At 45.2% G+C, this 26,251-nt stretch overlaps 2 protein-coding genes across 2 annotated transcripts; one reads left to right on the top strand and one right to left on the bottom strand.

Moving 5' to 3' along the window:
- Positions 1-421: 421 nt before the first annotated feature.
- Positions 422-15,410, bottom strand: LOC109313740. The gene is made up of 8 exons (XM_019540456.1): positions 15,350-15,410; positions 9,491-11,176; positions 8,823-8,922; positions 6,324-6,472; positions 6,034-6,146; positions 2,690-2,779; positions 1,774-1,896; positions 422-668 (listed from the first exon to the last, which is right to left on the bottom strand). The coding sequence occupies exons 1-8, from the start codon at positions 15,408-15,410 to the stop codon at positions 465-467; spliced, it is 2,526 nt and encodes an 841-aa protein (XP_019396001.1). The 3' UTR covers positions 422-464.
- A 4,987-nt stretch (positions 15,411-20,397) lies between these two features.
- Positions 20,398-26,245, top strand: LOC109313755 (ES1 protein homolog, mitochondrial-like). Its single transcript, XM_019540466.1, has 4 exons — positions 20,398-20,562; positions 24,278-24,449; positions 25,153-25,354; positions 25,957-26,245. Exons 1-4 carry the CDS (start codon positions 20,455-20,457, stop codon positions 26,147-26,149), a joined length of 675 nt encoding a protein of 224 aa, XP_019396011.1. The 5' UTR covers positions 20,398-20,454; the 3' UTR covers positions 26,150-26,245.
- Positions 26,246-26,251: the final 6 nt, after the last annotated feature.

Here is a 26,251-nt window from a genome sequence, read left to right as displayed (position 1 = left end):
AAAAAAATCCCATGAGCCAGTGCTCCTGCACAGTAACTGTAGTTACTGTGTACTCAGTACTTCATTAAGCAAGTACTAAATTAGATGTGCAGTAACTACTACAGATCTACATATTAATGAATGTGTAGACATACCCTGTATGTGATTTGCACTGGAGCCATGAAACTTGCTGCACAAATTTGCAACATTACAATATAATGCATCTAGCGACTGTCTCAAACCAGAAATGAATTACACAGTAATTTCTGATGTGAGGAATAAAGCCCTGAAGAGGAGTCTGGGACTAGTAAGGATGGAACTCCCATAATATACTTTTTTGTATTATTATTATGTGTGGTATTTGTAACAGTAAATTAATCTACAAGGGGCAGAGACATCTCATTTATCTCTTCCTTTTATCGGACATCATTGACTGGCAAGCTCCTCCCAAATGAACGTGCAATAATATTCTCTGCCTGATTGGCTCAGAGCTTTACATCCTGCTCGTTGGTGCTGAACACATTGTTGGTATGCAATGCTGAGATCCTCTCTTTTGGGTTAGCAACGTGTCTGCCACTTGGGACAGTGTGGGAGTGGTTCTGTTGCTCATCCTGATCTTCTAAGGTGAAGGTGCTGTTGTTATAGCCCACCATGTGTTTCTTCTGCACCTCCTCCAGTATCTGTAGCACCTAGAGCCGACAAAAAGGACTGTGAGATTTGCTCAAGACCAATGGTTCTCAAATAGTGTGCTATGGTTCCCTGAGGTACCTTGAAATCCTTTCAAGGTTGCCATGGGGTGCCACACAATGAACTTTTAGGTTTACAAACATGATTCACAAAATAAAGCCAGCAATTTCAAATAGAAATCCATACTTATGGGCTTTCTGAGTTTCTTTGCAACGTAAAAACTGCTAAATTATTTTTCTGTAGTAAAAAAAAATGGTGAAAACTAAGAGCTGGCATTTTCCATGGGGGGAGTCAGTCTATCCAGGGGTGTCTCAAGTTTGTCCAGGGGGCCTTGAGTCTAAAAATGTTGAGAACCACTGTTCTAGACTGACAACAGCACTAGTTCTTCTTTTGCCTTCAAGCAATGGCAAACTGCATTTGAAGCCACATGATTTTGACACAGCCTTCTCATTTTAGCTCAATGACTAGTAGAACTGGCACAGGAAAGAGTGTACAGCTCGGAGTCCCAGCTGCTGCCTAAAACTCCTTTCATCTTTTAATATGATTGTGATAAGGAAAAAAAGAAGAATACTTTGCACTGACTTGTAAGGCCTCTTAAACTCCATATCTCAAAGAACTTAGGTTCATAGGATTATAGGAAAGAAAGGCAAGGTCATCTAGTCCAGTCCCCTACTCAAAACAGGATCATCCCTGACTAAACCATCCCAGCCAAGTGTCTGTTCAACTTGCTCTCAAAAATTGCCAGGGAAGGAAGTTCTGCGAGTTCCCTAGGTAGCCTGTTCCAATGCTTGACCACCCTCATAGTCAGAAAGTTCCTCCTAATGTCCAACCCAAATTTCCTTGATAACAGTGAGAGGGACTCATAACATGCATACTAGAGATGTAGACACTCTAGCAAAAAGAGAGAAAGTAATCGGCCCGGGGCCACAATAGATTGCAACACAGGTGTCTTGACTCTCAGTGCCTTTCTCTCACATGCTAAACATCCAATTATCATAGATTTCTTTGTCTCCATATATACTTGTGCACCTCCCTGTCCTTCCTGGAAGTCAATTAATGGATAAAGAAAAGGGAGAGAGAGAGAAATACAATACAGATAAGGTTTACCTGGGATTTGGGAACAATGCCAACCCTGAAGAACCCTATGTTTCCACTCTCAATCTTGGTGCAGTCCACAACAGTGGAGGCAATGTTCTCAGGAGAAGGCCCATCACAAAGAACTGCATCTACCTGCCGAGCAAGCAACTCTCACATCAAAGGTCCTTCAAAGGCACGTGGGCAACAAGATAAGGGTTCCCCACTTCTCCAAGTGAATAAATGGTAACCTGCTGGATCTACCACATCTTCCCCTTCCTTTCTTTATCATTCTGAATTGGCCAAAGTTGCAGGAAACCACAAGGGATTTCCAAAAATTATCTCATGATTGTTTGTGACTTGTAATGTGGAACTGATATACAGATGGACAGATCCTCAGCTGATGTAAATCAGTACAGTTTGGCTGATTACAGTGGACCTGTGCTGTTTCACATCATCTGAGGATCTCTGATCAAGTCATATTAATAAGGTGTTTGCCTAAAACTTCCAAATATTCGGGGGCTACTAGTGAAAGAACAGTGGCCCCTTTATTTTGCTTCACACACCAATGAACTTGTCATTAACTTGTCAAAAATATTCAATATATTCCTGGAAATACTCAAGGCATTCACTTTAATTTCAGTGATTGAAAGCTCAAAAATATTTTAAAGTATTTGATAAGCATTTAAAAGGCAATAATCACTATGATCCAAAGTGTCTAGGATCAGAAGCCTTTTCACACAGTGCTCGCAGTTTTATAATGTTGGACCTCAACAGTTGAAAAAGCAAAAACAAACACTATAATCAAAATAACCTTCTAGAATCTCTGACAACCTCTAGAACATAAAAAACATTCCCAGTGTTATCATTTTAGGCCCATAAAATGCTCTTTAGTGTTCATTGCATTATGCCTTCATCAGATCCTGGAATGAATGGAAAGGAGGATTACCTTGTCTCCTAGCTTGGCATACACCTGATTGTGGTGAGTGGTGTCTGCCTCTCCTGTTGGGTTGGCTGATGTGACTGCAATGGGGCCAACCTGGAGATAAAAAGAAACATGGATTTGCGAAGTAGAAACAACCATGTTTACAGACTGCTATTGGTATATTTTTACACATTATTTGATTAATCCTTTTTTAACTGAAGAAGAGAACCAGAGAGACAGGCAGACAGAAACATTGGGTGTTGTAACAGGGCGCTAAGGCATACTTGCTCCTTTAAGGGTGAAAGCAGCTTAGCCAGGGGCTTTGCAGGATAAGCAATGCACCTAGCAGGTTGCCTGAGCAACAGGCTAATGAGGTAATTAGCCTGCACCTGCAGACAGTCAGCTGACCAGAGGGACACAGAGCCCTGGGTGCATGTAAGTCCAGGGCTGAAACTGGCAGGAGTTAGTTCTCTGGCAACTGCTAGAGGAAGGAGCTTCTGCCCAGAAGAGCTATCCAGGGATGTTTTGTTTCCTGCTAGACTAATAAAGCTACACAGGGGCCAGAGGGCCAGGTGACAGGAAATGACTAAGTTGAGCTAGTGCCTCGGAGCCAAGTCCAACAGAGTGGCCCTAGGCTAGAAGGCCTAGCCAGATTAAAGGGGCTGAGGCTGAGTAGGCCAAGACCCCAACATCCGTGTAACACCCACAAGGCCTGGGGTGTGGTATAGGAGAGGTTTTGGGGCCACACAATTAGCCCATAAGGCTTAAGTTGTCCCCATATGCACCGTTGTGGAGAGGAGGCCTGGTGAGGGGTCTGAGGACTAGCATCGTCTATTGGGGTTCGGTGGGACCAAGGCCATACAAAGGCTCATGGGCAGCCTCCCTGTTCAGGGGGGAGCTGGCATGGTCAAGGAGCCCCAAGGACATTACAGCCACACCCAGAGACCCCAACACAACAAGTGCTAACTTTCTGACAGTTAAGTTGACTTAACTTTTTTATGTCGATTTAACTGTTAGAGCATTCACATATGCATAGCAGAGTCGACTTACATGCAGCACAAGACAATACACCTCCAAGGTATATTATTTTAAGTCACATTAATTAAATTGACTCTGCAGGGGAGCACTCTCAAGATGGCTGCCACCATGTCAAGGAGCTGTATGTGTGTACACTTAGACATGGCTTAACTTAAGTCAACTTAGTTAAGTTGACTTAGTTAAGTCACCTCATTTTAAGTCGGCTTAAATGTATGTGTATGCACTTATTGGGTGCAAGCAAAGAGATACAGTAAACGTTCTGTTACCCGGCATCTTACAAGCCGGCATGCTCCACTAACCAGCATGCCAACCTGTAAGATAAAGTGAAACCGGAAGTGCCCATTGTTGCACTTCCGGTTTCTCTGAGCCCCCACGGCCTGGGGCCATAACAGGCTGTGCAGAGCTGTGCGGGACCCACCTCCCTGAGGGGTGGCAATGCAGTGGGAGGGGTGGCAATGTGGCAGAAAGGACAAAGGGACGCCTCAGATGCGGCGTGAGAGGTGGTGGCCAGGGCTGCTCAATTAACCAGCATATTTTGTTATCCAGCCCATTCATGGGGGATGCTGAATAACAGAGCTTTTACTGTAGTAGTAACTTGAGCAGTACTGAATACTGTGGGCTGAGCATGGAATGAGCAGTAGGAAATATAAGATAGAACAAGGGCTTCTGCTAATTCTTAAACTGGAACAAAGTAAACATTTTAGTGATCCATGGGATTCCAAGTGATGCATGCAACAGTAATGAGATCAGGATACAATGGAACTCCTGTAGAGTTCCAGCAGACAGCAGGTATTTGCCATGACCACGGGTCATGAAGCAAGTTATGATTCCTTTCATAGATTTTATAGATTTCATAGACATTAGGGCTGGAGGGACCTCATAAGATCATCGGGTCCAGCCCCCTGGCCAGAAGTCAGCTAGGGTCAAAGAATCCCAGCAAGATAAAAGTCCAAATATTTCTTGAAAGTGTACGGAGTAGGTGCTTGCACCACCTCTTGGGGGAGTTTGTTCCAGGCCTTGGGGACTCAGACAGTAAAGAAATTTTTCCTTATGTCCAGCCAAAATCGGTCTTGCAGGAGTTTGAGACAGTTGGACCTTGTCATCCCCTGGGGTGCTCTGGTGAACAGGTGCTTCCCCAGTTCATGATGCACACCCCTTATGTACTTATAGGCTGCTACCAAGCCACCCCTGAGCCTGCACATCTCCAGTAAATGCCCTCAGTGATGGGTAAGTGGTCTGATCTATGGATGATCAAGAAAGATCAGAATTCAAATAAGGATTTTTAAGAAAGTTGCCTTTGAACAGCATGCTGAGCCACCACACTCTACTGGGCCATCAGTGTGCCCTAGCTCCAAGTTGTGTTAATGCAGCTGTGGTGCAAGGGTCAGCATTGCAGGAAAGTCTCCCACATGAAGATCTCTATGCAGCAGTTATGCTACTGTTAAATAGCTGACAACACATTTCTACTGCACAAAGGTCATAAGGATAAGCAGGAGATGTGCCAGCACAAAGTTGAAAGAACAAGAAAGAAAGTGCTTTTCTTCCTAGCAGAAACCAGGGGAAATGGTATAAGCAGAGCATCCAGCCAGGGAAGTAGAAGTAACTAGCCTGTGGCATTGTGGTTTTAGAGAAGAGTAATATTAAGATGGTAACAGTGCAGGAAGGATCTTCACTCTTTGTAGTTTGGGGCAGCAAATATATTTGGCCACCACCACATTATACCAATATACACACATTCTTAGGTAGTGATCTTGTTACCTCAGGTACTTCTGCTTGGATTAAATTATGAAGCTGCAGTACTTATTTCATAGTTCAGTGTGTGAGTGATTTTTCCATTTTACTCCATGTTTTGCCCGATCCTCAACACCTCCTCTCACCCAAGAAAGGTCACAAGTCCTTCATACAGATTTAAGACTGTAGTAGAACTTTTTTAGGAAATGTCTGGGGAGTCAGCAGGGAACTGCTAATTATGTGTCTTCTGGGTTTCTAATATTAGATTTTAATTTTCTTTTTAAAACCAAACATTCTAAGGGAACATTTAAGTATTCACTGCCTAATGTTCTTCCTTAAGACTTTATGTGAGTCTTGGCACCCTCCATTTACAGATGAAGAAAAAAGGAAAGCTGAAGTGGCTTACCTGAAGTAAAGTGACAGAGCCAGAAAAAAAAATAGGTGTCCTCAGACCTAGCCCTTGTATCAGACTGCCTCTGTTGGAAGCCACTGATTGACACTGGGCCAATTCACTAGAAGAGTGTGATGGTAAGACCCAGCCACTCACCTTCCACACTCCTTTACCTTGGCATCTTGAAGAGTGTGATTCAGTTACTCACCAGATCAATGAGGTGTGTGGTGACAGAACAGTCAGGGATACGGATGGCAATGCTCTGAGGGGTACCAACATATTTGGAAGAGTCTTTCATACCTAAGAAGTCCACCCATTTCCCTAGAAGAAAATAGGCACAGAATAGTGACTGGACCAAGTCCATAAACAGTGGTGTTACCAGGTGAGCAAGCAAGGACTAGCCTAATTTCAACACACAGCTAAGTGAAGTGCTCCTGTACTTTAGATTACTAAGTGCAGTGATCTCTGCCCAGCTTGTGAGCAACAGGATTTTCTCACCTCTAGAAACCACAAGGCTAATAGGGGATGGCCAAGCAGCTTTCATGAAATCCCAGAGTATGGGGCTGAACAAATGCTTTGCAGGTTCCAGCTGCTTCAGATTAGAGATCCAGAGTGACATGGGACGGTCCTGAGCCTGGCGCTTTGTACTGGAAAAAAGACAAAGAAGATGAATTTTCTTTAGCACCTAAAAATAGGTTAGGAATTATTTTCTCAAGTTACAACTGAAGCCATCTGGAAAAGACTTAAAATTAAATCCGTCCTTGCAGACATAACCTGAGTGCAACAGCTTATGCAGCAGAAGCAGCATGGACCAGTGGACTGAGCACTAAACTGGGAGGCAAGGGATCTGGGATATATTCTTAGTCATGCTGCTGACTCACTGTGGGATCAGGGATGCTAAGGAATCCTTATCTGAGTTCCAGAGGGCTGTTTTTCCTAAAAGCAACTCCATATATGCGTGTTAAAAGGATTAGTTAATTTGGACAGGAGCCAATTGCAATTCAGACTACAGACATTCATGTGTATATAGTGATGGCTGTAGAACAGATTAAACCTAGAAAAACATAACATCTATAAATGGCCTAGGTAACTAGATTTTCCATAAGGTTGTTTGAACAAACCTGCATCTGGAACTATGATCAAGGACGTTTGTCCATGCCATGTTTTTTACCCTACCCTTTCTTGCACTGAAACGGCATGACTGTTTGCACGAGTGAGTTTTCCAAATGCTTTAAAAGTATTTCTGGTGCATTTAACTAAAACTCCTCAGACTAAAGCATCATATCCATGGATTCATTGCGTGCAAACACAAAGGTGCTCTGTGGCAGGGCACCTTGGATGCCTATAAGTTTAAGGGCTAGGCCTGGGAGAGGGCAGATGTCTGTTGAGGGTGGCCATGTAATGCCCAGCTGTCTGGGATGAGGGAAGCAGTTTGTGACCAGCCAGCAGGGGAAAAACATCTCCCTGCTGAGCCCCTGCTCCAGGAACATCTTGGAGATAAAGGGGGAGCTATGGGGAAGGAAGAGGAGTCCTCAGTGGTTTCTGGGTACGATATAAAGCTGCACCCTGCTGCGGAAGGGTGGCCTGGTGGGACTCCTGGTGGTGCAGGAGTCCCCAGGAAAAACCAGGCCAGTTGCCTCCCCACTGAACTGGCAGTTTGTGACCAGCCAGCAGGGGAAAAACATCTCCCTGCTGAGCCCCTGCTCCAGGAACATCTTGGAGGTAAAGGGGGAGCTATGGGGAAGGAAGAGGAGTCCTCAGTGGTTTCTGGGTACGATATAAAGCTGCACCCTGCTGCGGAAGGGTGGCCTGGTGGGACTCCTGGTGGTGCAGGAGTCCCCAGGAAAAACCAGGCCAGTTGCCTCCCCACTGAAAGGTGGGGAAAAGCACCTAAACCCTAGTCTCCACCATCCAGTGGCTTTTTAGTTAGAACTAAAAAGGCCTGGTCTGTGGGCCAGGCACATCTAGGTAGGCACCTGAGCCTATGGGGGCGGTGGGGATGGAGGATCCCAGAGAGCCCTGGCCCTGATGAGGTGGTGGTGTGAAGCCCCAGTGAGAGGGCAGGGAATGAAGGCCCCAGAGTGATAGGGGTGGAGAATTGGCCTGGAAAGGGATGTGGGGTGAAGTCAGGCTCAGTTCTGTGAATTGCCCAGCATCCATTCAGATGAGGGCATGAGAGAAATGGCCAAGGAGAGCAGGGGATTAAGCCTGATGGCCCTACAGGTTCACTCAGGGATCAAGGGCAGGGTCTGTGTGGCCCAAGAGGGGCAGTATGAGAGAGAGACCCTGGTGATAGCAGTGGGAGTGAAAGAGGCCCTTGTAAGAGGAGGGCTGTATGAATGAGGCCCGTAACCACGTAGAATGAAGAGGCTTAACTGTGGGTGAGTTTAGTCTGGCCTTGAGTCGGCGCCATTAAGAACTTATATACTATCTGTGAGGCATAGGCCATGGTGTAGGGAAGGTACAGAGCCGTGGATAGCGCCCCCTGGCATCAGAGCATGTAATTGGCATCCTCCTGCATTATGCCACTAGTTATAGGAATAGCAAAGTTGTGGCAGGCGAGACTGGGCGACTGCTCCATAGACAGGTGGGCAAGGGTTTGAGACTTGGCCCTGAGTGTGCCCTGTCACACACTGAAAGATGTGTAATGAGCCTTTTTGTCTACCAGATGGCACTGCAACCTTTTTTTGTAGTTCACGCCTTCAAATTGCTGCCACTTTCAAATTGCTTCCGATTTTTTTTCTTTGTGCTGGCTCCCTGCTCCCACAGCTGCATGGCAGGGCACCAGGTGGGAGGACCCAGGCCAGCAGGGGCAGCACAGGACTGTCCTGCTCTCCTGTGACACTGGCTAGGGACCAAGCTTCATTTGTTTGAAAACCTACTGCGTGCAAACACTGATGCGACCCTCCAACATTAAACAAGCTTACATTTTATAAACCTATTTAATTTAATGAGGATTAAACCCTGTCATGTGTACAGGTGCCCTAAAGCACTTACTTGTAAGCTTTCTCCACACCATCAGGTCTATTACAGGCTGCTACAAGCACGTATACTGTATCTGTAGGGATCCCACAGGCCCCTCCATTTTTCAGGATCTCTGTTAACAGAAAAATAGGACACCAATATATAGAATTAAAGGGTTGTAAACTCAAACAGGTGATATCACAGATGATAGAAACCTATTATTTCCTGGATTAATAAAGTGCTGCTCACTGTGGTATCTCATGCTCACTGAAGTACTCATGAAAGAAGATTCCTAGTTATATCAGGACAGGAATAAAAGATTCCTCTTCTCTAAAGAGAGCAGCACTTCTGTATTCATTCTAACACTTCCCAACAAGGATGTACAAAGGCTGTATCATATCATGAAACCAGCCTCTGGGAATTTCTGTGAAAGAGCTGAGGCTGGCTATGCAGGGAACAAGCCAGGAGTCATTGAGCCAGATTAACTGCTTCTATAAATGGATGCACCTCCACTGATTTCAATGAAATTTAAACCATCAGAGCATTTGGCCCCTAAATCCCACTCTCTACTCTAACCACTTAACAACACTACCTTTCTCAAAATGCAATCATATACCAATTCTTAGATTCTGAAAGGGGGGAAAAAAACTTGTAATAAAGTAACATTGACCCCCTGCTTTTTCACCATGTATTTCCCTTACCTGCAATTTTCCTGACTGAGGAAGCTTTCCTGGCAGGCAGATGAAGGCATCTGGTGCTTCCTCCCCCCATACCACTGAGCTTCACAATAGGCCTACCCATTGGCAACAAGGAACCTTCAAAAGTGCTATTAAAAAGAGCAGACAGGAAGCAGAAGAAGCTGACCAGGCCAAAGATGATGGTGACAGCAATGTCATAGCCAGCTGGGATGGCATTGACTGCATCCAGCAAGAAACTAATAAGGATAAGCCAGAATGTGAGGGAGTAAATGAACCAGGAGATGCTTAGAAAAAGTGTACCGAAGACAATGAAACCATTGAACAGCATGAAGGCAATGATGCCTACAGCTACTTGGAAGCCTCTGCTAGTGCCATAGAGACCACTGTATCTAGTCAAACCCCATATGATCCACATGGCCCCATAGAGAATGAAGGCACTGCTCTCTAGGGTTTTACCACGGGCAAAGGCCAATGAGCCACATAAAAGTTTAAAGATCCCTCCAGCTGCCACAACCCATGGTATGACTACAGTAGTGAGTGGAGCCTTTGGATCCACTGTCATTGTGATAGAAAAGGAGGCGAGGACACTGCATGCATAACCAAGCACTTCTGCATCCGCATACTTGGAATATCCAAGATAGGGAACATGAAGGTCTTTCCCCTCACGGAGCTTAAGAATGCTGTTGCGAGCAAGCAAGGCCTTCATTGTTCCCTCCCCTGTTGGGAATTTGGTGCTTGCCTTCATGTTGTACAGGTAAATGAGAGTCATGAGGGCTGAGGCCACAAAGATGGCCACATCCACACCTTGGGGACCACCCTCAAAAAAGCCCTTGGGACAACAGGCTAATGCGATGCAGTAGGCCACATAAAACAGCAAATACAGGCCCTCCAGTGGGTTTTTAAGAGCCCTGAAAATAGCCAAGACAGCAAATAGGACAGCAAAAACTACTAAGAATGGGACAGGAAAAATTGGTTCATCTGCCTGCCAGATCCGGTAAAGAAGGCAATAACCCCCAGCAAATTTCAGGATGGACGTGAAACCAAAAAATGTGGCAGCAAGGGTATCCAGGGCACGGTAAGATAAGATGCAGACTCCAGTTTGGTAAATCGCAGCAGCCCAAAGCCAAGGCACTTGGCCAACAAATAGATTATTAGTCACTCCCAGGAGCTTACAGCCGAAAACACTGGCAGAGAGCATGTTCAAGATCAAACCAGTGATTGCCAAGTCATTTGTGCTGGCATTGTTGACCTGAACAAGCTCATTGGCCTTGCTCTTGGCTAAATCTGTGCCAGGGAGGGTGATTTTTTCCTTGCTGAGGAAATAAAGGAACCTCCCCACAGCAAAATAAGTTGCAGTGAAGCAGACAATCAGATAGTTGCAAGCTACAGCTGAAGAACCAAAAGCCATATTATAAAGTGCAGCAATTTCATGGGCACAGGCAAGAGATACAACAGAAGCAATAATGGCTGGGATGACCTCCTGGTAGAGGAAGCCTACTGCAGCAATGATGAGTAGACCTAAAGTAAATGTCACCAGGCCAGGCACCACAGCATTGCGGTAATCACCAAGACCATTCAGAACCCCTTGCCCTGCTAGAATATGAATCACTCCATAGCTACACCATAATACTGAGAGAGTCAGGCAGAGGGTAACAAACAAGTAGACATTTCTCAGGCTCTTCCGAACTCCTGTGGGAAAAATAACAAAGTGGAATTTAACCATGACATGCCATGTTGATAACTGCCACCTCAGACTCTATTATCACAATACAGAATGCTTGCCAGGGTGCATCATATATTAAGGGTAATAAACATACCTACAGACTGGGGAACTCCCTTCTCATCAGCACTGAGGCAGAAAAGGATCTTGGAGTCATTATTGATTCCAGAATGAACATGGGCTGCCAATGTGAGGACGCGGTCAGGAAGTCTAACTGCACCTTGTCGTGCATCCACAGATGCATCACAAGCAAGTCCAAGGAGGTGATCCTCCCCTTCTATGCGGCACTGGTCAGGCCGCAGCTGGAGTACTGCATCCAGTTCTGGGTGCCGCACCTCAGGAGGGATGTGGGCAACATGGAGAGGGTCCAGAGGAGGGCCACTCACATGATCAGGGGGCAGCAGGGCAGGCCCTACGAGGAGCGGCTACGGGACCTGAACCTTTTCAGCCTCCACAAGAGAAAGCTGAGGAGGCATCTGGTGGCCATCTATAAACTTACCAAGGGGGATCAGTGGGGAATAAGAGAGTCCCTGTTCCCCCAAGCACTACCAGGTGTAACTAGGAATAATGGCCACAAGTTGACTGAGAGTAGGTTCAGGCTAGCTATCAGGAGGCACTACTTCACTGTCAGGGTGGCTAGGATCTGGAACCAACTTCCAAGAGAAGTAGTGCTTGCTCCTACCGTAGGGGTCTTCAAAAGGAGGCCAGATAGTCACCTAGCCAGAGTAATTTGATCCCAGCATGCTTTCCTGCCCATGGCAGGGGGTTGGACTTGATGATCTACTCCGGTCCCTTATGACCCTATCTACTGTGAAACTATGAAACATGCATGAGTTCCTACAACCAATTCTTTGCCTATTTTTCTTCAGCTCCCTGTGTGTATAGAACACCCCAATCACTTTAGGTTCACCAATTTATTATCTTCTCTTCACCCGAATTCTGTGTGGCCCACAAGAAAAGCTATACTAGTGTTCATACCATTGCAAATAAAGCTGCAGCACTTCACTTCTCTATACTTCCTGGTGAATCCTATTTATCCCCTGTCTACAAATAAGCTCATACTTGCATGATGCGTCTTGCATGGTATTGAGCAACCTCCTGATATTTATCGTACGTCAGTCACAAAAGAAGGCAGAACATTGATAATTACTGGATTGGTTCAGACTCAAGGTCTACCTTGTCCAGTATCTCCTTTCTGAGACTAGCCAGATAATTTATTTTAAAAGGTTGAAAGCTAGCTTCAGTAGAATCCAGCTACAGCTCTAAACCAATACAGTAAAAGCTCCATTATCCAGCATCCCCTGGGAATGGGGGATGCCAGATAAAAAAATATACCAGTTAATTGAGTGGCCCAAACAGGCATCCTTGCCTCTCCTGCCACATCCAGGGCCTCGCCGCCTCTCCCGTGGCATCACTGACCCTTCCCCGGGCTTTGTGGGCCCCATGGAACAGGGAGGCAGGCCCCATGCTGCCTGTTATGCCCCCCAGGCCACAGAGGCTCAGCAGCGCAGGCTGCTTTGCCCCAGGCCATGGGGACTCAGCGAAACCAGCCTGGTTTCACTTTACCTTACAAGCTGGCATGCCGGTTAATAGAGCATGCCCACTCATAAGGTGCTGGTTAATGGAACTTTTATGGTATTATGAAAATGGTTACTATGTTATATAAAATTAGGTATTACATGGCTTGATAGAGTTGGAAGACAGTGCAGGACCCCACCCACTGTAGCTACATAGGCACATAGTTGGTGTGTATTGATAAAATCTAAGGGTGTTTTTCATTGAATGAGTTTTAGTTAAAGCACACCCACCACCATTTTGAAGCACAAGGACACTGATACTTGAGACATGGAGACAGTGGGAGTGCACTAATTAGCATGCTCCAGCAGACTTGATTATTTGCATCTGCTCCAATGTGCTGTAATTATAGCACATTGGAGCAGCATCCCCATACATCTACAGACACCCTCAGACATGCAGTTAGTCTTGCAGCCTGTTAACCTGGGGTAAAATGGTTAGAAAATTTCACTGGGATGCTATGGAAAGGGAAGAGAGAGGATCTCACCCTTGGTAACCACTTTGGTACAGAATTTGTAAAATTGTAAGGAATTGTTTATCACTGGCTTCAGCCTGTGCTGTACAATTGCTGGGGTGGGGAATATTCAAAGTCCTCAGCAGTCTTCACACGTTTGTGGAACGGGGATTTAGTCTGTCCAGTCCACTCTTGCTTCCAGCAATAGCATTAATGCCTCCCTAAAATGAATGCATCAAAATCTGAGTATGAGGGGTGGGCAAAATACAGCCCATGGGCCAGATATAGGCCACCAGGGGATTTTGTCTGGTCCACAGTGGGTGCCTCAGCTCCACCTGGCCCAGGTGCAGGGGGCAGCCCAGGCTGTGGCACATGCGGTTGGTCATGCTGCCCCCAGGCATGAAGCTGGGCTGGAGAGGTATGGCAGCTAAATTCATTTTCCTGTAGACCCTGCAGTGGCAGCTCCTTCCAGCTGCTGCTGCCAGTCTCTGCCACCACTGTCAGACCAGGCCCAACTGCCTGGACAGCCCAGCTCATCTGCCCCACACCCACCTCTGGGGGCACCAGATGAAGCAGGCAGGCAGGATATTCAGTGAGATCGGCCAGGACCCACCTGGGTAAGGTGCATAGCTGGGCAGATGAGATGCAGCCAAGAGTGGGTGGGGAGTGGTATCTGGGAGTAGGATGAGTGGACGGGGCCAGGGCTGGGATTGCAGGGCGATGACAGCATGGGGCCAGAGCCCAAGGCAGACCCACGATCCAATGCCCGCGTGTCCCTGCGACAGGAGCTGGTTCTGTGGGCAGGGGTGTGTGGGGAGCAGATTGTGGCTCTGCCTTGGGGCCCTGGCCCCACACTGTCACTGCTCTGTGATCCTGATCCCAGCTCTGGCCCAATCCATCCATCCTGCTCCTGGATGCTGCTCCCTGCCCACCCATGGGCCCATCTCATCTGTCCAGCTGAGCATGGGGCAGAGGTACTTAGGGAATATTGGTGAGTTGTTATGGACATGGGGGATGGGGAGAGGGGAGGGAAGGTGTTGATCCAGTCCACTATCTTACCAAAACTCCCTAAGTGGCTCTCTAGCCCAAATAATTGCTCACCCCTAGTATATTCCATGTCCCTGCTGGAAGGACAGTAAGTCAAAATACTTTGAAACTTCATATAACCCGTAATTCTTACTTATGCTAAGTATGGTCTCTTAGCAAATTATTTAGCAACATTCTGTTTTATTCAATGAATTTCCTAAAACAACACTTTTATGAGGCTTGGAAACATCAAGCATCAAATTTCTAGTATGTTGAATCCATCTAATAACTTGGCAAATATTCGTTTAGAAGTAATGTATCTAGCAAAACTGGCATGCATCCTTCCAGGAGTGGTTTGGCAAAAGCAGCAAAATTTCAATTAACCTGTCGCAAAACAGGCACAAATATATGTCAAGTTACAGAAGCGACTTTAGGCTGGCAGCCTTTATGGTCTTACCTGCATAAGCCAAGATAGCCGATAAAACAAACAGAAGGACTCCCAGAGCCGTGCTGGGGATTAGAGGGGCTGGTCTGGTGAAGCTGTATGAATGCACAGCTAGTAGGAGGGACCCTGTGTGTAACAAAGGGAAAAGGCAGTATCTTGAATGCTTTGCAGGAACACAGGAGAGGAAGACAGTGAGGTGAAGAAAGAAGAGAGAAAATGAAAAGGGAGGGGGAATCACAAAATAGGAATGAAAAAAAAAGCATGAGAAGAGGAGATATAGGGGAAAGGAGAGCTCTGGAGGAAGAGAAAAGAAAGAAAGAAGTGAATCAAACTAAAAGAATTGCTTTATAAAATTTATCTGTACCAGAAAGTTTAGATTTGACAACAGCCCAACTGCCCAAGGCAGATCAAATAACATAATTCAACTCCTTGTTTGAAAGCCAAGACATTTTACTGCCTGTTGAAATATACAGATGGACTAATAAAGCTAAAGGTTTCTTCATTCAAAGAAGATTCAGAGAGCTCTATTCTGAAAATAACTATTTTTTTTAACAAAAACTAATTGGTCACCCTTCATTTGAGACTGCATCTGAAAGCCAGTCCCAACACTGGGTTCCTTTACAAGGCACACCTGGTTCCTACCTGCAGAAATCCCCAGGAGCCCTATGGAGTGATGCAGGGATTCCACTCGTACCTCTGCCATTATTACAGAGGTTGCTGAAGATACAGCTGCAGACTGAAGTGCTGCCTCTCTAACTCTCCTTCCCTAGCTCTTTATACTCAAAGCTGTTCCAGTGACTGCTCTTCCTCTAAGCTCTCCGCCCCTTTTTCCTAAGAGCAACATCCCTGGTTAAATTGCCTTGCTGTATGTAGAGAAGGAAATGCAAGTGAGCTGTTAAACATAATAAATTTCAGTCTATGACTCAACTTAAGCTGCTCCTAACTTCCTTTAGGACCCTGCTAATTTTACTTCTGGCTAACCCTTGTTAATCTGCTTTGTATTTACTCACATATTTATTTCCATGCTCCAGTATTGCCAATGGCAATGCTTAAGCATTGAATACAATACCATTTCTAATAAATCCATCCAATAAGGCTAACAGGAAAACCTCTACTCTTCAAGCCACCTCATTCAGTCATTTCTTGTGAATATTGGCCTTTGCATTCTTAAATTTCTTTGTCATTTTTTTTAACACACAGTACAAGGAACTCGCATTGACTCTAGTGAGAGTTGTGTGTGCATTATAAATTGTAAGCGAGTAGGTATGAGAAAATACAAATGGTTGAGTCATGCAGTTTGCACTGATATGGCATTCAGTGGGGTGTTTATCACACAGCAGGCACTTGAAAGTAGAAACAAAGAAAGAAAAGCTACTAATAAGAAAGTATAATTTAAATGAGTTTAAATTACAACAAGGGGAATTAGGGTTAGGTGTTAGGAAGAATTTTCTCACTATGAGGGTGGTTCAGCACCAAAACGGAGTATCTAAAGATGTTGTGGATTCTCCACCATTGGAAGTTTTTAAGTGTAGACAAAAAATTGTCTAGAATGGTTAAGACAGGGATAAATAGGGAATGAAATTAGATGACTTCTTGAAGTCCTGTCCACTCCTATTTTTCTCTGATTCTGTGCAGGTCAGGATTAAATAACTGGGCCTGCTGTATACTACTTGGAAGCAAGGCAAGTCACTGTTCGAACAATTTCAGTTAATGTATTTGAAAGCTATGAAATTCACTGAAGAAATTTACCTAACATTGTTCTCCGTGCTTTAACATACTGCCTCCTGTTGGCTCCTTGCAACACTTCCTTTCCCTGCTGCTCCACTAACTTATCAGTTACCTTCATTTTGCACAGATCACTGGCTCTCAGCTTAGCACCAGTTTACACAGTTCTGCCTCTCACACCCTCTTTGCAAGCCACTGTTGCCACCATTTCACATCATAGCTGCAGTAAATATGTATTGGGGATACATATCTAATATCTGTAAGATTAGCAAATATCACAGTCTGTAAACAAGTTAAAACTTGGGGAGAGTTCCTCAGCCTTTTTCTGGTTCTCTTACACCAAGTAAATGTCCAGAGTGGAATAAAGGCACCCTAAAAGATTTGGGTTGGGAAGGGGTGTTGGTTGTAGCCATGTTGGTCTAAGGACACAGGCAGTTCTTTGGGTAAATCTGATATCATTTATTAGACCAACTCAAATAGATGGTAAAATTCTTCTTTGCAAGCTTTCAGGCACAAACACACTTCTTCAGCCAGAGGGAGTGTCCTTACTAGGCCTATACGAAGTGGCAAGTATTCGATTTGGATTTGGATTCAGCCGATTTGGAGGGGCAGTGATTTAATTCAATGATTTGAATCACTGTCCCAATTTGATTTGGCCAAATCAGATTCAAAGATTTGGCGCCGATTCTGAGATTCAGCTATAGACTAAACAGGCAGCAGTCCTTGACCATGCTGGACACAGGTAAGTCTGTTTTGGTGGGTGGAGGCGGAGGATTGGGGAATGGGGGGCAGATCAATGCCCCCACAGTGAGGGAGGGATTGGGGCTAGGGTTGGGACAAGCTGCCCAGCCAAGGTCAGGGGGAGCGCAGGACTCAGGGAGGGGGGCTCCCACCACTGCACACTACCATGCGCCGCTGGTCCAGGAGGGTATGGGAGCGGACGTGTGTCCGCAGATCTGCACGGGGCAAGCGAGGCTGAGCTGCACTCCAGACAGGTGGCAGAAGGCCCTGGGAGTGGAGTCTATGCCTTCCCACCACTTGTCCAGCCAGGGCAGGGAGGTGCGAGACAGTGCCTCTGCACTGCCTCAGACAAGCGGTGTGCAGGGGCGGAAGCCGATCCCACCTCCCTGTGCCTCCTGGATAAGCCACAGCTTTGCCCCACTGCGCCCCAGCTGCACAAGCAGCAGCAGGACATGGGGGCATGCACGTGCACCTAGATCGGGGAGGGGCCGGTGGCAGGGGCTATGGGGAATTTTAAGGTGGCTGCAGCCCCCCTCCCCATAGCCCCTGCTCCACTGCACTCTGCAGGGTGGGTGGAGCCAGGGCTGCGCTCCAGGCTGCGCACCGCCTGGTGGCGGGGGCTAGCCTCCCGGATCGCAGCCCGGCCCAGCCCACGCAGATCCAAGGGCACATGCCTCTCCCAGACCAGCAGCGCATGACAGCGTGCAGTGATGGGACCTTCCCTCCCTGACTCCTGGGCCCCTCCACCCCATCTGGGCAGCTAGTCCCGGCCTCAGCCCCAATCCATCCTTCACTGTGGGGGCATCGACCTGGCCCCAGCTACGCCACTTCCCTCCCCACTCTGCCCACCACAACAGACTTACCAGCTGTAGGCTGCTGTGTCCAGCATGGGCCAGGACTGCTGCCTGTTTAGTCTATGGCTGAATCTCTGAAATAGCACTGAATCTCTGAATCAATTCGATTCGGACCTTTTAATGGGTCTCCCGATTTGATTTGGATTCAGGGATTCGGCTGCCAAACCGGGCCAAATCGCCTCCAAATTGAATCGATTACCAAAGCTTCACACAGGCCTAGTCCTTACATTGGGAAGGGGGAAGATTTCACTGGTGCAGCCACTGCAGTAGCCAAGGGGAGAGGGTTAGGGGGCCATAGTGGGCTGTACTGCAGAGATGCTGAGTAGTGATATACCCCACAAAGCAGCCTAAGTCAGTCTGCCATTCATAGATTCATAGACGTTCGGGCTGGAAGGGATCTCGGAAGTTTCTTGAGTCCAGCCCCCCGCCCAAAGGGCAGGAAGTCAGCTGGGATCATAGGATGCCAGCAAGATAAGCCATGTTAGATAGGCCTCCAGGAGTGTCCAAATTATACCAAGGACATTCCAAAACCCAGAGTAGCCCAGGTTTGGCAGCATGCAAAGGTAACTTAAAGACTTTTTTGCCATGGGCTGTGGGCTTGGTGCTGTGTTTCTGCATTCTCATCTGTAGAGCACTTTGATTCCCCATAACTGCTCCAGGAATTTTTTACTTTAATCAGTAATAAGCTATTTAACTAGGGGATGGAGGAGGAAATAGTAGATTTTAATACAACAATATGACTCATCAGTTTTTTGAAGTAAAGGGAAATGATGTATATACCATATCTACAATACCATAAGCTCAAAGCAACTATGGAGGAAACATGTTCCCTTTTTCTTTCTACAGATCTTGCAATTCACCTGTTTCAGGGACTAACAAAGATACCAGAAGCATAGCAGGGTAGTTTTGCACCTGAGGCAGCCACAATGCCCAGGTCAGTATGGGCTGCTATCATGCCAGTCAGATGTAATCAGCCTCTGCTGTGGTGATGGCTATTTTCATAAGCCTTCCCTTCCCTTCCCCTCCAACACCTCCTCATCAAAAGTGGTGCCTGAGGCTTCTGCCTTGTTTGCCCCCCTCACAATGCTATAGAGAACAAACATATAATGATAGTAGGTTCTCAAACTTTTTTGGGTCCCATGCCCCTTCTTAAGTTTGTTATACTGCTGTGTATCCATATTATCCATGTGATGGATAATAACTGACACTTTCTGTCTCTGCCATTACACAGTAGTTTCCCCAGCAACCTGAGAGATATTGCAGAGTTGTTCCTCATTTTTCTCTTCCTTTTCCTCCATTTATATTTGCCTTCCCCCTTCTTCTGCTTTTCTATTCCTTCTGTTTCATATGCATTAGAAGTTTGTTGGATATTGCCAGGAGTAAGTAACATGTAAACACCTGGTGCCTGGCATCACTGGTTTTTAAGAAATGCTGGTAATAACTGCAGACACCTATGTGTGGTGATAGGAAGGCACTGTGTGCCTGTAATGCATAAACAAAGTGCTCCCCCAAAACATACATTTCTTAAATAAAAGATAGGTGTCATATACTGTCTCAATGGGATGATAAAGATCAAATAAAAAGTGTTTTATTGCTAATCTCAGAAGACTGTAGAACAGTGTTCAGCTGTGTCACATGAGACTCGCCTTCCTTTATGGCAAGAGAATTTATGAGCCTCAAAACCCAGAGGGCAGCCAGTAAAATGAAATAATGGCAGGTGCATTAGGATAATCTTTTTCTGGATTGGAGGATGTTTCAGGATCTTGGGCCAGATTTGTTACTCTGTAATATCACTGTTACTGCCATCAGTGGTATAAAAATGGTGCCATGGACTAGGGGATTGAGCTCTTTGTTTCTAAACTATGGGCCCCAAATCTGTTTGTCTGACAAATTTCTGCTGTTTGAATATAGCATGTAAAGCCTGAGAACTTTTAACAAAGGAAAAGGAAAATCTGTTAAAAGAGCACTACTATTTGTGCAACAAAGGGTTAAAAAGTGTAGGACCTGAATCACCCCTTGCATAACTTAGTGTCTTGAATGGGAATTAATTTTGGTCAGTTAGTGCCTCAGTTAAATCCCACTGCACATAAATATGTCTCTATGCATTAGCTTTCAATATAGTAGAAAATCGATTGAAGAAAGGAAAGCAACACAGCTGCTGAGCTGAACAGCTCAGGTCAGTGGGGGATTCCCCTTGGGGCAGGGCACAAAGATATTTGAGCAATAGCACCTGATTATGTAAACAAACATTTATACCTGTCTCAAGGAAATGGAAAGTTTCCTGCCAGTAAAATGCCTCTTGCCCAACCCAGCTGGCTCCACCTGCTCCTGGGATGGGATCACCTGGTATTAAAGGCTCGGGGCAGTGAACAGCAAGGCACACTAACTCCAGCCTCCTGCAAAAATCCACCTACTTTGACTCTGAACATGGGCAAGAAGGTGGCCATTGTCTTGGCTGGCTGTGGTCTATATGATGGCAGCGAAATCCATGAGTCTTCTGCTGTGCTGGTGCATCTCAGCAGGGAGGGGGCACAGGTAAGAAACATACTGGCTCTGGTGACCAGTTTTGTCTCTTCTACAAATCCTCTTGCCTTGTTCTGCTCTTTACCATACCCCTATTGCCAGATGCAGTCTGGGGATCTGAGCATCTTTGCTGACCACTGGAGCAGTAAGTCACACAGTCTTCTCAGAGGCTGGTGCTGGTTCTTTTGGCTGTGAGAGTGATCAGACACAATGGTGATGGGCACAGTAATACAAGCATAGATTGTATTACTGAGAGAAGAGAGTTTCTTCTCTTATCCAGAGTACTCCCCTTAAAATATCCAGAACCCCTGCAATGGAAAGAATCTGACTGAGCTCTGTGCCGTCTCTCTCTGTCAATCTGTAAGCAGCTTCCTTAAATACGTGTCTCTCCTGCAATACTGCAGCTCTGTTTTCCTTGTGGCCTAGACATTTCCTCCTTTGTCACTTCCATGTCTGTTTCGTGCCCATTCTTTTTTTAAATTCTTTTTTTGAATGTAAAACATAAAAACAGAATCCACTAGAATGGCTCTTGTTGGTTAAACTGAAACAGTGTAAAACAACCCAGCAGCCACCAAGAAGCTGCTTTGGTAACTGAACCTGAATTGCACTGATTGCCGAGGGAAAGAAATTGCATGACGTCACCCTTTGAAGCTGGCATATCTGGCCAGACTCTCCATTGGCATAACTCTCCGTGAGTCTGTTGTCAATGGACCAATGCTGATTTATACCAGCTGAGAGTCCAACCCATCCAATTCCAGAAGTATCGGGATGCCTCTTCTCATTCACTTAAAAACAATGGAACCCTTTCAAAAGCTGCACTTGCTCCTCTTGTTTTTCACTCCTTGATTTCGTCTACATTCAGTCTCCCTTCCCAGTGCTTACAGCGGTCCGCTCCCCCATGCCTTAAGCGAAGGAGCCCTCTAATGGAGGAAACCAGCATGCTTTTCACTCAATACATTGAAAGGATTTTTTTTCCCCCTTTACTGGTAGGAAGTTAGTGGAACGGCTCTCAATCTTTATGTATCTGAACTTCCCTCTTTTGTTCCACACTAACTGTCACATAGAAAATCTCTTTGCAGCAGAAGAAAATCCAGATTTCTCCAACATGTTGTAGTAATCTGGTAGGAAGAATAATCTGTTCTTGTTTTATTATTATTATTGTTAGTTTTTCACAGAGCAGAGGGTAATAGTCCTCCTTCTCCCTCTCCCCACAAACATGAGAAGTATGTGCCAGATTCTGCTGTCTTACCCTACTGTGGGCGTGTTTACATGTGATGCTACATTGCCACAGCAACACGCTATGCCGACATAGTGGCGACCAGCAAAAATTGTGGTGCCACAGTTACTTTGCTGTAGCAATGTGCTCTGTCATTACAGTATGCTGCTATGGAGATGTAGCAGCTAAAAATAACTGAGTGCAGCTGGCACCGTGCAGTGTGGGCTGTTACTGCGCCATCATTTAGTGCAGTAACAATGGCACCATATGGCCACATGTAGACATGCCCTGTAACTCTGGATGTCCTCCCTCTCTTCAGGGAAGCCACTTCACACATACAAAGGTGGAGCTTCTCTGAAGTCAATGGGTCTGATTTTTTTTCCCTCCATAATGGGTATGTCTACACGTGAATTTACACTGGCTTAAATTTACTGTGCATTAAGTTACTGCCATTAATAGGCCAGCATCTACACATGCAAAGTTAGTCCCAAGTCATTCCACACATATAGTGCATTACACAGTCTACACATTCATTACTGCACAGTAACTAATCAGGCTCATATTTGAGACCTGCATGATGCAGGTATCAAATTTACGGTACTGTGTGATACTTATCTGGAGTCCACTTCTGAACACCCATTTCTACAATCAGTGGTCTTCTTCAGAGACACTGACACAGGATGAGATAAGTTCTTCTCCTGATCCTACCACTGATTTTCTGTGTGATGTTAGATAAGTCACATCATCTCTTTGTGTTTTCTTTCCTTCCTCCATCAAAGATGAAGATAGCATTACTTTCCCTGTCTCACAGTGGGACTTAGAGCCTCTGACGGAAGATGTTATAGAAGCAGGAAATCAGCCGTGATCTCAGTGAAAAATCAAGGTTGTTACTCTGGACTACAACTTCAGTAATAACAGGAGTGAGGTTTACCAGCTGAGGACCTCAAACAAGAGTTCACTACCATGTCCCTACTCTTTACTAGACAACTGTACTAAAAGCAGCTATGAAACTGACTGCTCTTAGTTGGTTTCAGGATTGTTAATGCAAAGAGCAACCCCTGAGCAACTCAGGCCCTACAATTGTACAGTTAATATTGCCTTAATACTAGCCCTAAGTACTACATGTCATGTTCTGATGGGCTAAGGATCTTGGAGCTTTCTCCAGCATCACTAGGCCAAGGAAGAGTTTTGCCATTACTTAAATGGTGGCAGGATTGGGCCCTAAATGAATAGTTGCATGATTTACCCTGTTATTGATGTTTGTGTCTAGTAATTATGTGATGCATAAAAATTGGGACTTTGTCAGCTTCGGTATAATTTTTCTTCCTTCAACCCAATGCCCAAGAACTTTAAAAAGTGGCATATTCTGACAATAACTATTGATAATGTAGTGACAAGTCATCATTTATAGGAGCATTGCCAGCAAATCAAGGGAAGCGATTATTTTCCTCTGTTTGACACTGGTGAGGCCATATCTGGAGTACTGTGTCCAGTTTTGGGCCCCTCACTACAGAAAGGACGTAGACAAATTGGAGATTCCAGCGGAAGGCAATTAAAATGCTTAGGGGGTTGGAGCACATGACTTCTGAGGAAAGGCTGAGGCAACTGGACTTATTTAGTTCGCAGAAGCAAAGACTGAGGGGTCGGGGGGATTTAATAGAAGCCTTCAACTACCTGAAGGGTGGTTATAAAAAGAATGGAGCAAGATTGTTCCCAGTGATAGCAGATGACAGAACAAGGAGCAATGATCTCAAGTTGCAGCAAGGGAAGTTTAGGTTATTTGCGGGAAAACATTCTTACTAGGAGGGTAGTAGAACACTGGAACAGGTTACCCAGAGAGATTATGGACTGTCTACTCTTGGAGGTTTTTAAGACCCGGATAGACAAAGTCTTTGCTGGGATGATCTAGTTAAGGATGGTCCTGCTTTGAACAGGGGGTTGGACTAGAAGACCTCCTGAGGTCTCTTCCAACTCTAATTTTCTATGTTTCTATGATATGATCTAAGCTGTGAAGCTAGGAACAGACATTGCACTTGTCCCTGGATAAGTTGTGCCTGGTTTTTTTTTCCTGGATCATAAATATCCTAGGACTGGTGTGTACACACATCACTCTTCTAATCAGGGTTTAATGAGTGACTGAATAGACTTTTCTGCTATTGATTCAACGATGCAATCCCAAAATAGCTATTCAGAGGTACTTCGCAATGTCCCAAGATAAAATGTTAGTCCTTCTTATGCCATGAACCCTTTTATGATTTATCCTGAGATAACAGATGTAGATGTCTGAACAATTGTACTTTGTCCCAGGATAAAATGGTTTATCCTGGGATAATGTGACAGCTGTTTGTAGCTTCAGTGGTTCTGAGAACCACTATATTCCTGCTGTGCCCTTCACTATCAAAGCTTCACAAATATGGCAACGAAAGCATCCCCGTTCACTACCTAGTATCTAATAATACAGCTTAGAAAATGGGCCTCAGGGTAACAACTTTGTTATTCTTCTCATTCCAGGGAGAGTTTTATGCTCCTGATATAGACCAGATGCATGTGGTAGATCATGTGAAAGGTCAGCCAACTCAGGAGAAACGCAACGTGCTGGTTGAAAGTGCCAGAATTGCCAGAGGCAACATCAAAGACCTGGCCAAACTGAATGTCAAGGAATTGGATGCTCTGATCATACCAGGTAGGACTGCTTGTGAAATATTAGTGACCCTGGGGAGCAGCTGTCCACCAGGATGAGCTGGAGAGGAACCATGACATTTCAGTAGGAAGAGAGGGTTTAATTGCAGGATAGGAAAGAGGAGTTGCTTTCACATGATCTGCTTTGACTGCTGTTTTAACTGTAGCAATAAAGGAGCTTTCTTGGGAGAGAAAGGGAAGATTAAATAGCATTTCAGTATAGAAGCACTTGCTCTTCTCCTCTTTCTTGATACAAGAGGTAGACATAAAACTGGAAGATGTCCATTAGTAGGGACAGGAAATACAGGGAACATGTAGTAAATGGTGAAAAGCTGGACCGATCCTGGAAATGTGGCTATTAACTTCCACGAGTACACATCAGGCATGAGGCCTGAATTAGAAATTATTCTACCAACATGTTACATGACAACTTCAGAAAAGTAAGATAATGAATGAGGAGTCAGTTCATGGATAATGAACTACTACATCTCCAGCTAACTCTGCTGAGAGACCATGAAGGTCCTTTGCAGAAATGTTTCCCAGCCTAAGAGGAAATTTCAGGCATTCAGATGTGGTGGTTTTGTATTGTTTTTATAATGTGTATAAATGATACCATGCTTTAAGTCTACATAATCATAGTGGACCTGACAGGAAAACCTACACTCATGTAATCATATATTTTTTAATCTTTATTTTCCCATTGTTAGGTGGTTTTGGAGTGGCTAAAAACCTTAGTACTTGGGCTGTACAGGGAAAGAACTTCACTGTCTCCAAGGCAGTGGAGGACACTCTGAAGGCATTCCATGCTGCCAAGAAGCCCATTGGCTTGTGCTGCATTTCCCCAGTGCTGGCAGCCAAAATCTTCCCAGGATGCGAGCTGACTGTTGGACATGACACAGAATGTGAGAAGTAAGTGCCACCGAATTTTAATACACAATCTGATCTTGAGATACCTATGCAGCACAGTGTTCTACCTCCCTCACAATCCTGGGGTAAGAAAAGCATCAGGTTCTTGACTGATAAACCTAATTATGGTACATCTTGTCACTACATCCATTTCCTTGCCTAAACAGACCAAGAATGTCATTGGGCATGACCTCAAAGATGGGGATGAATTCTCTAAGGGTCAGGAGACGAGGTGAACATCACTTCATTTAACATTAGGTTAATAACTAAACCCCTAGTGCTTGGTGAAAGTGGCTCTCTGGAGCTTCACAAAAGGATCCTAAAGGCCTCATTTTTTATTTTACTTAAGGTTTTTACTCATTTTGAGGGAGAGAGAAGTAGTTACAGTCTGCTTAGTTTACTCCCTTGACCATAGAGACATTCCTTTGCCACAAACAAAGACCTGGCTTCTTTGTAGTCGTCATATGCTTAGGGATCATTCATTTCACTATATCTATTTCAGGGAGGCACCTAACGATTAATTTTTTTCCATCAAGACTTTGGATGGGTCTTCCTCTGTTATGACTACCATCACGCATCTGGTTTACTCTTACTTCTTCCTCTAGGTGGCCCTATGCAAAGACTGCTGAGACCATGAAGGAACTTGGCTGTAAACATGTAAACAAACATGTCAATGAGATTCATGTAGATGCAAAGAACAAGCTGGTGACCACCAGTGCCTTCATGTGCAATGCCCCGATCCATGAGGTCTATGATGGCATTGGAAAGATGGTCAAAGAAGTGCTCAGACTGGCTTGAATGCAAAACTACAGAATATGCTGTAGGATGGAGTCTAGGTCTCCTGACAAGGCATTGATTATACAATGTAGCTACTGAGTATGGAGCACCAGCCTACCCTTC

Source organism: Crocodylus porosus, unplaced genomic scaffold, assembly GCF_001723895.1.
Source record: "Crocodylus porosus isolate Cpor-Errol unplaced genomic scaffold, CroPor_comp1, whole genome shotgun sequence".
In the NCBI taxonomy this organism is placed as follows: domain Eukaryota; kingdom Metazoa; phylum Chordata; order Crocodylia; family Crocodylidae; genus Crocodylus; species Crocodylus porosus.
This window is presented reverse-complemented; position numbering and strand designations above follow the sequence as displayed.

What these genes read in the sequence shown, in the direction of transcription:
- LOC109313755 (XM_019540466.1), top strand. Translation starts at nt 20,455, where the DNA reads ATGGGCAAGAAGGTGGCCATTGTCTTGGCTGGCTGTGGTCTATATGAT. An exon ending in GGATGCTCTGATCATACCAG is followed by an intron (nt 24,450 to 25,152) that starts GTAGGACTGCTT and finishes TCCCATTGTTAG; the next exon opens with GTGGTTTTGGAGTGGCTAAA. An exon ending in CATGACACAGAATGTGAGAA is followed by an intron (nt 25,355 to 25,956) that starts GTAAGTGCCACC and finishes TTCTTCCTCTAG; the next exon opens with GTGGCCCTATGCAAAGACTG.
- LOC109313740 (XM_019540456.1), bottom strand. Translation starts at nt 15,410, where the DNA reads ATGGCAGAGGTACGAGTGGAATCCCTGCATCACTCCATAGGGCTCCTG. An exon ending in CCACACACCTCATTGATCTG is followed by an intron (nt 2,780 to 6,033) that starts GTGAGTAACTGA and finishes TTTTATCTCCAG; the next exon opens with GTTGGCCCCATTGCAGTCAC. An exon ending in GCATTGTTCCCAAATCCCAG is followed by an intron (nt 669 to 1,773) that starts GTAAACCTTATC and finishes TGTCGGCTCTAG; the next exon opens with GTGCTACAGATACTGGAGGA.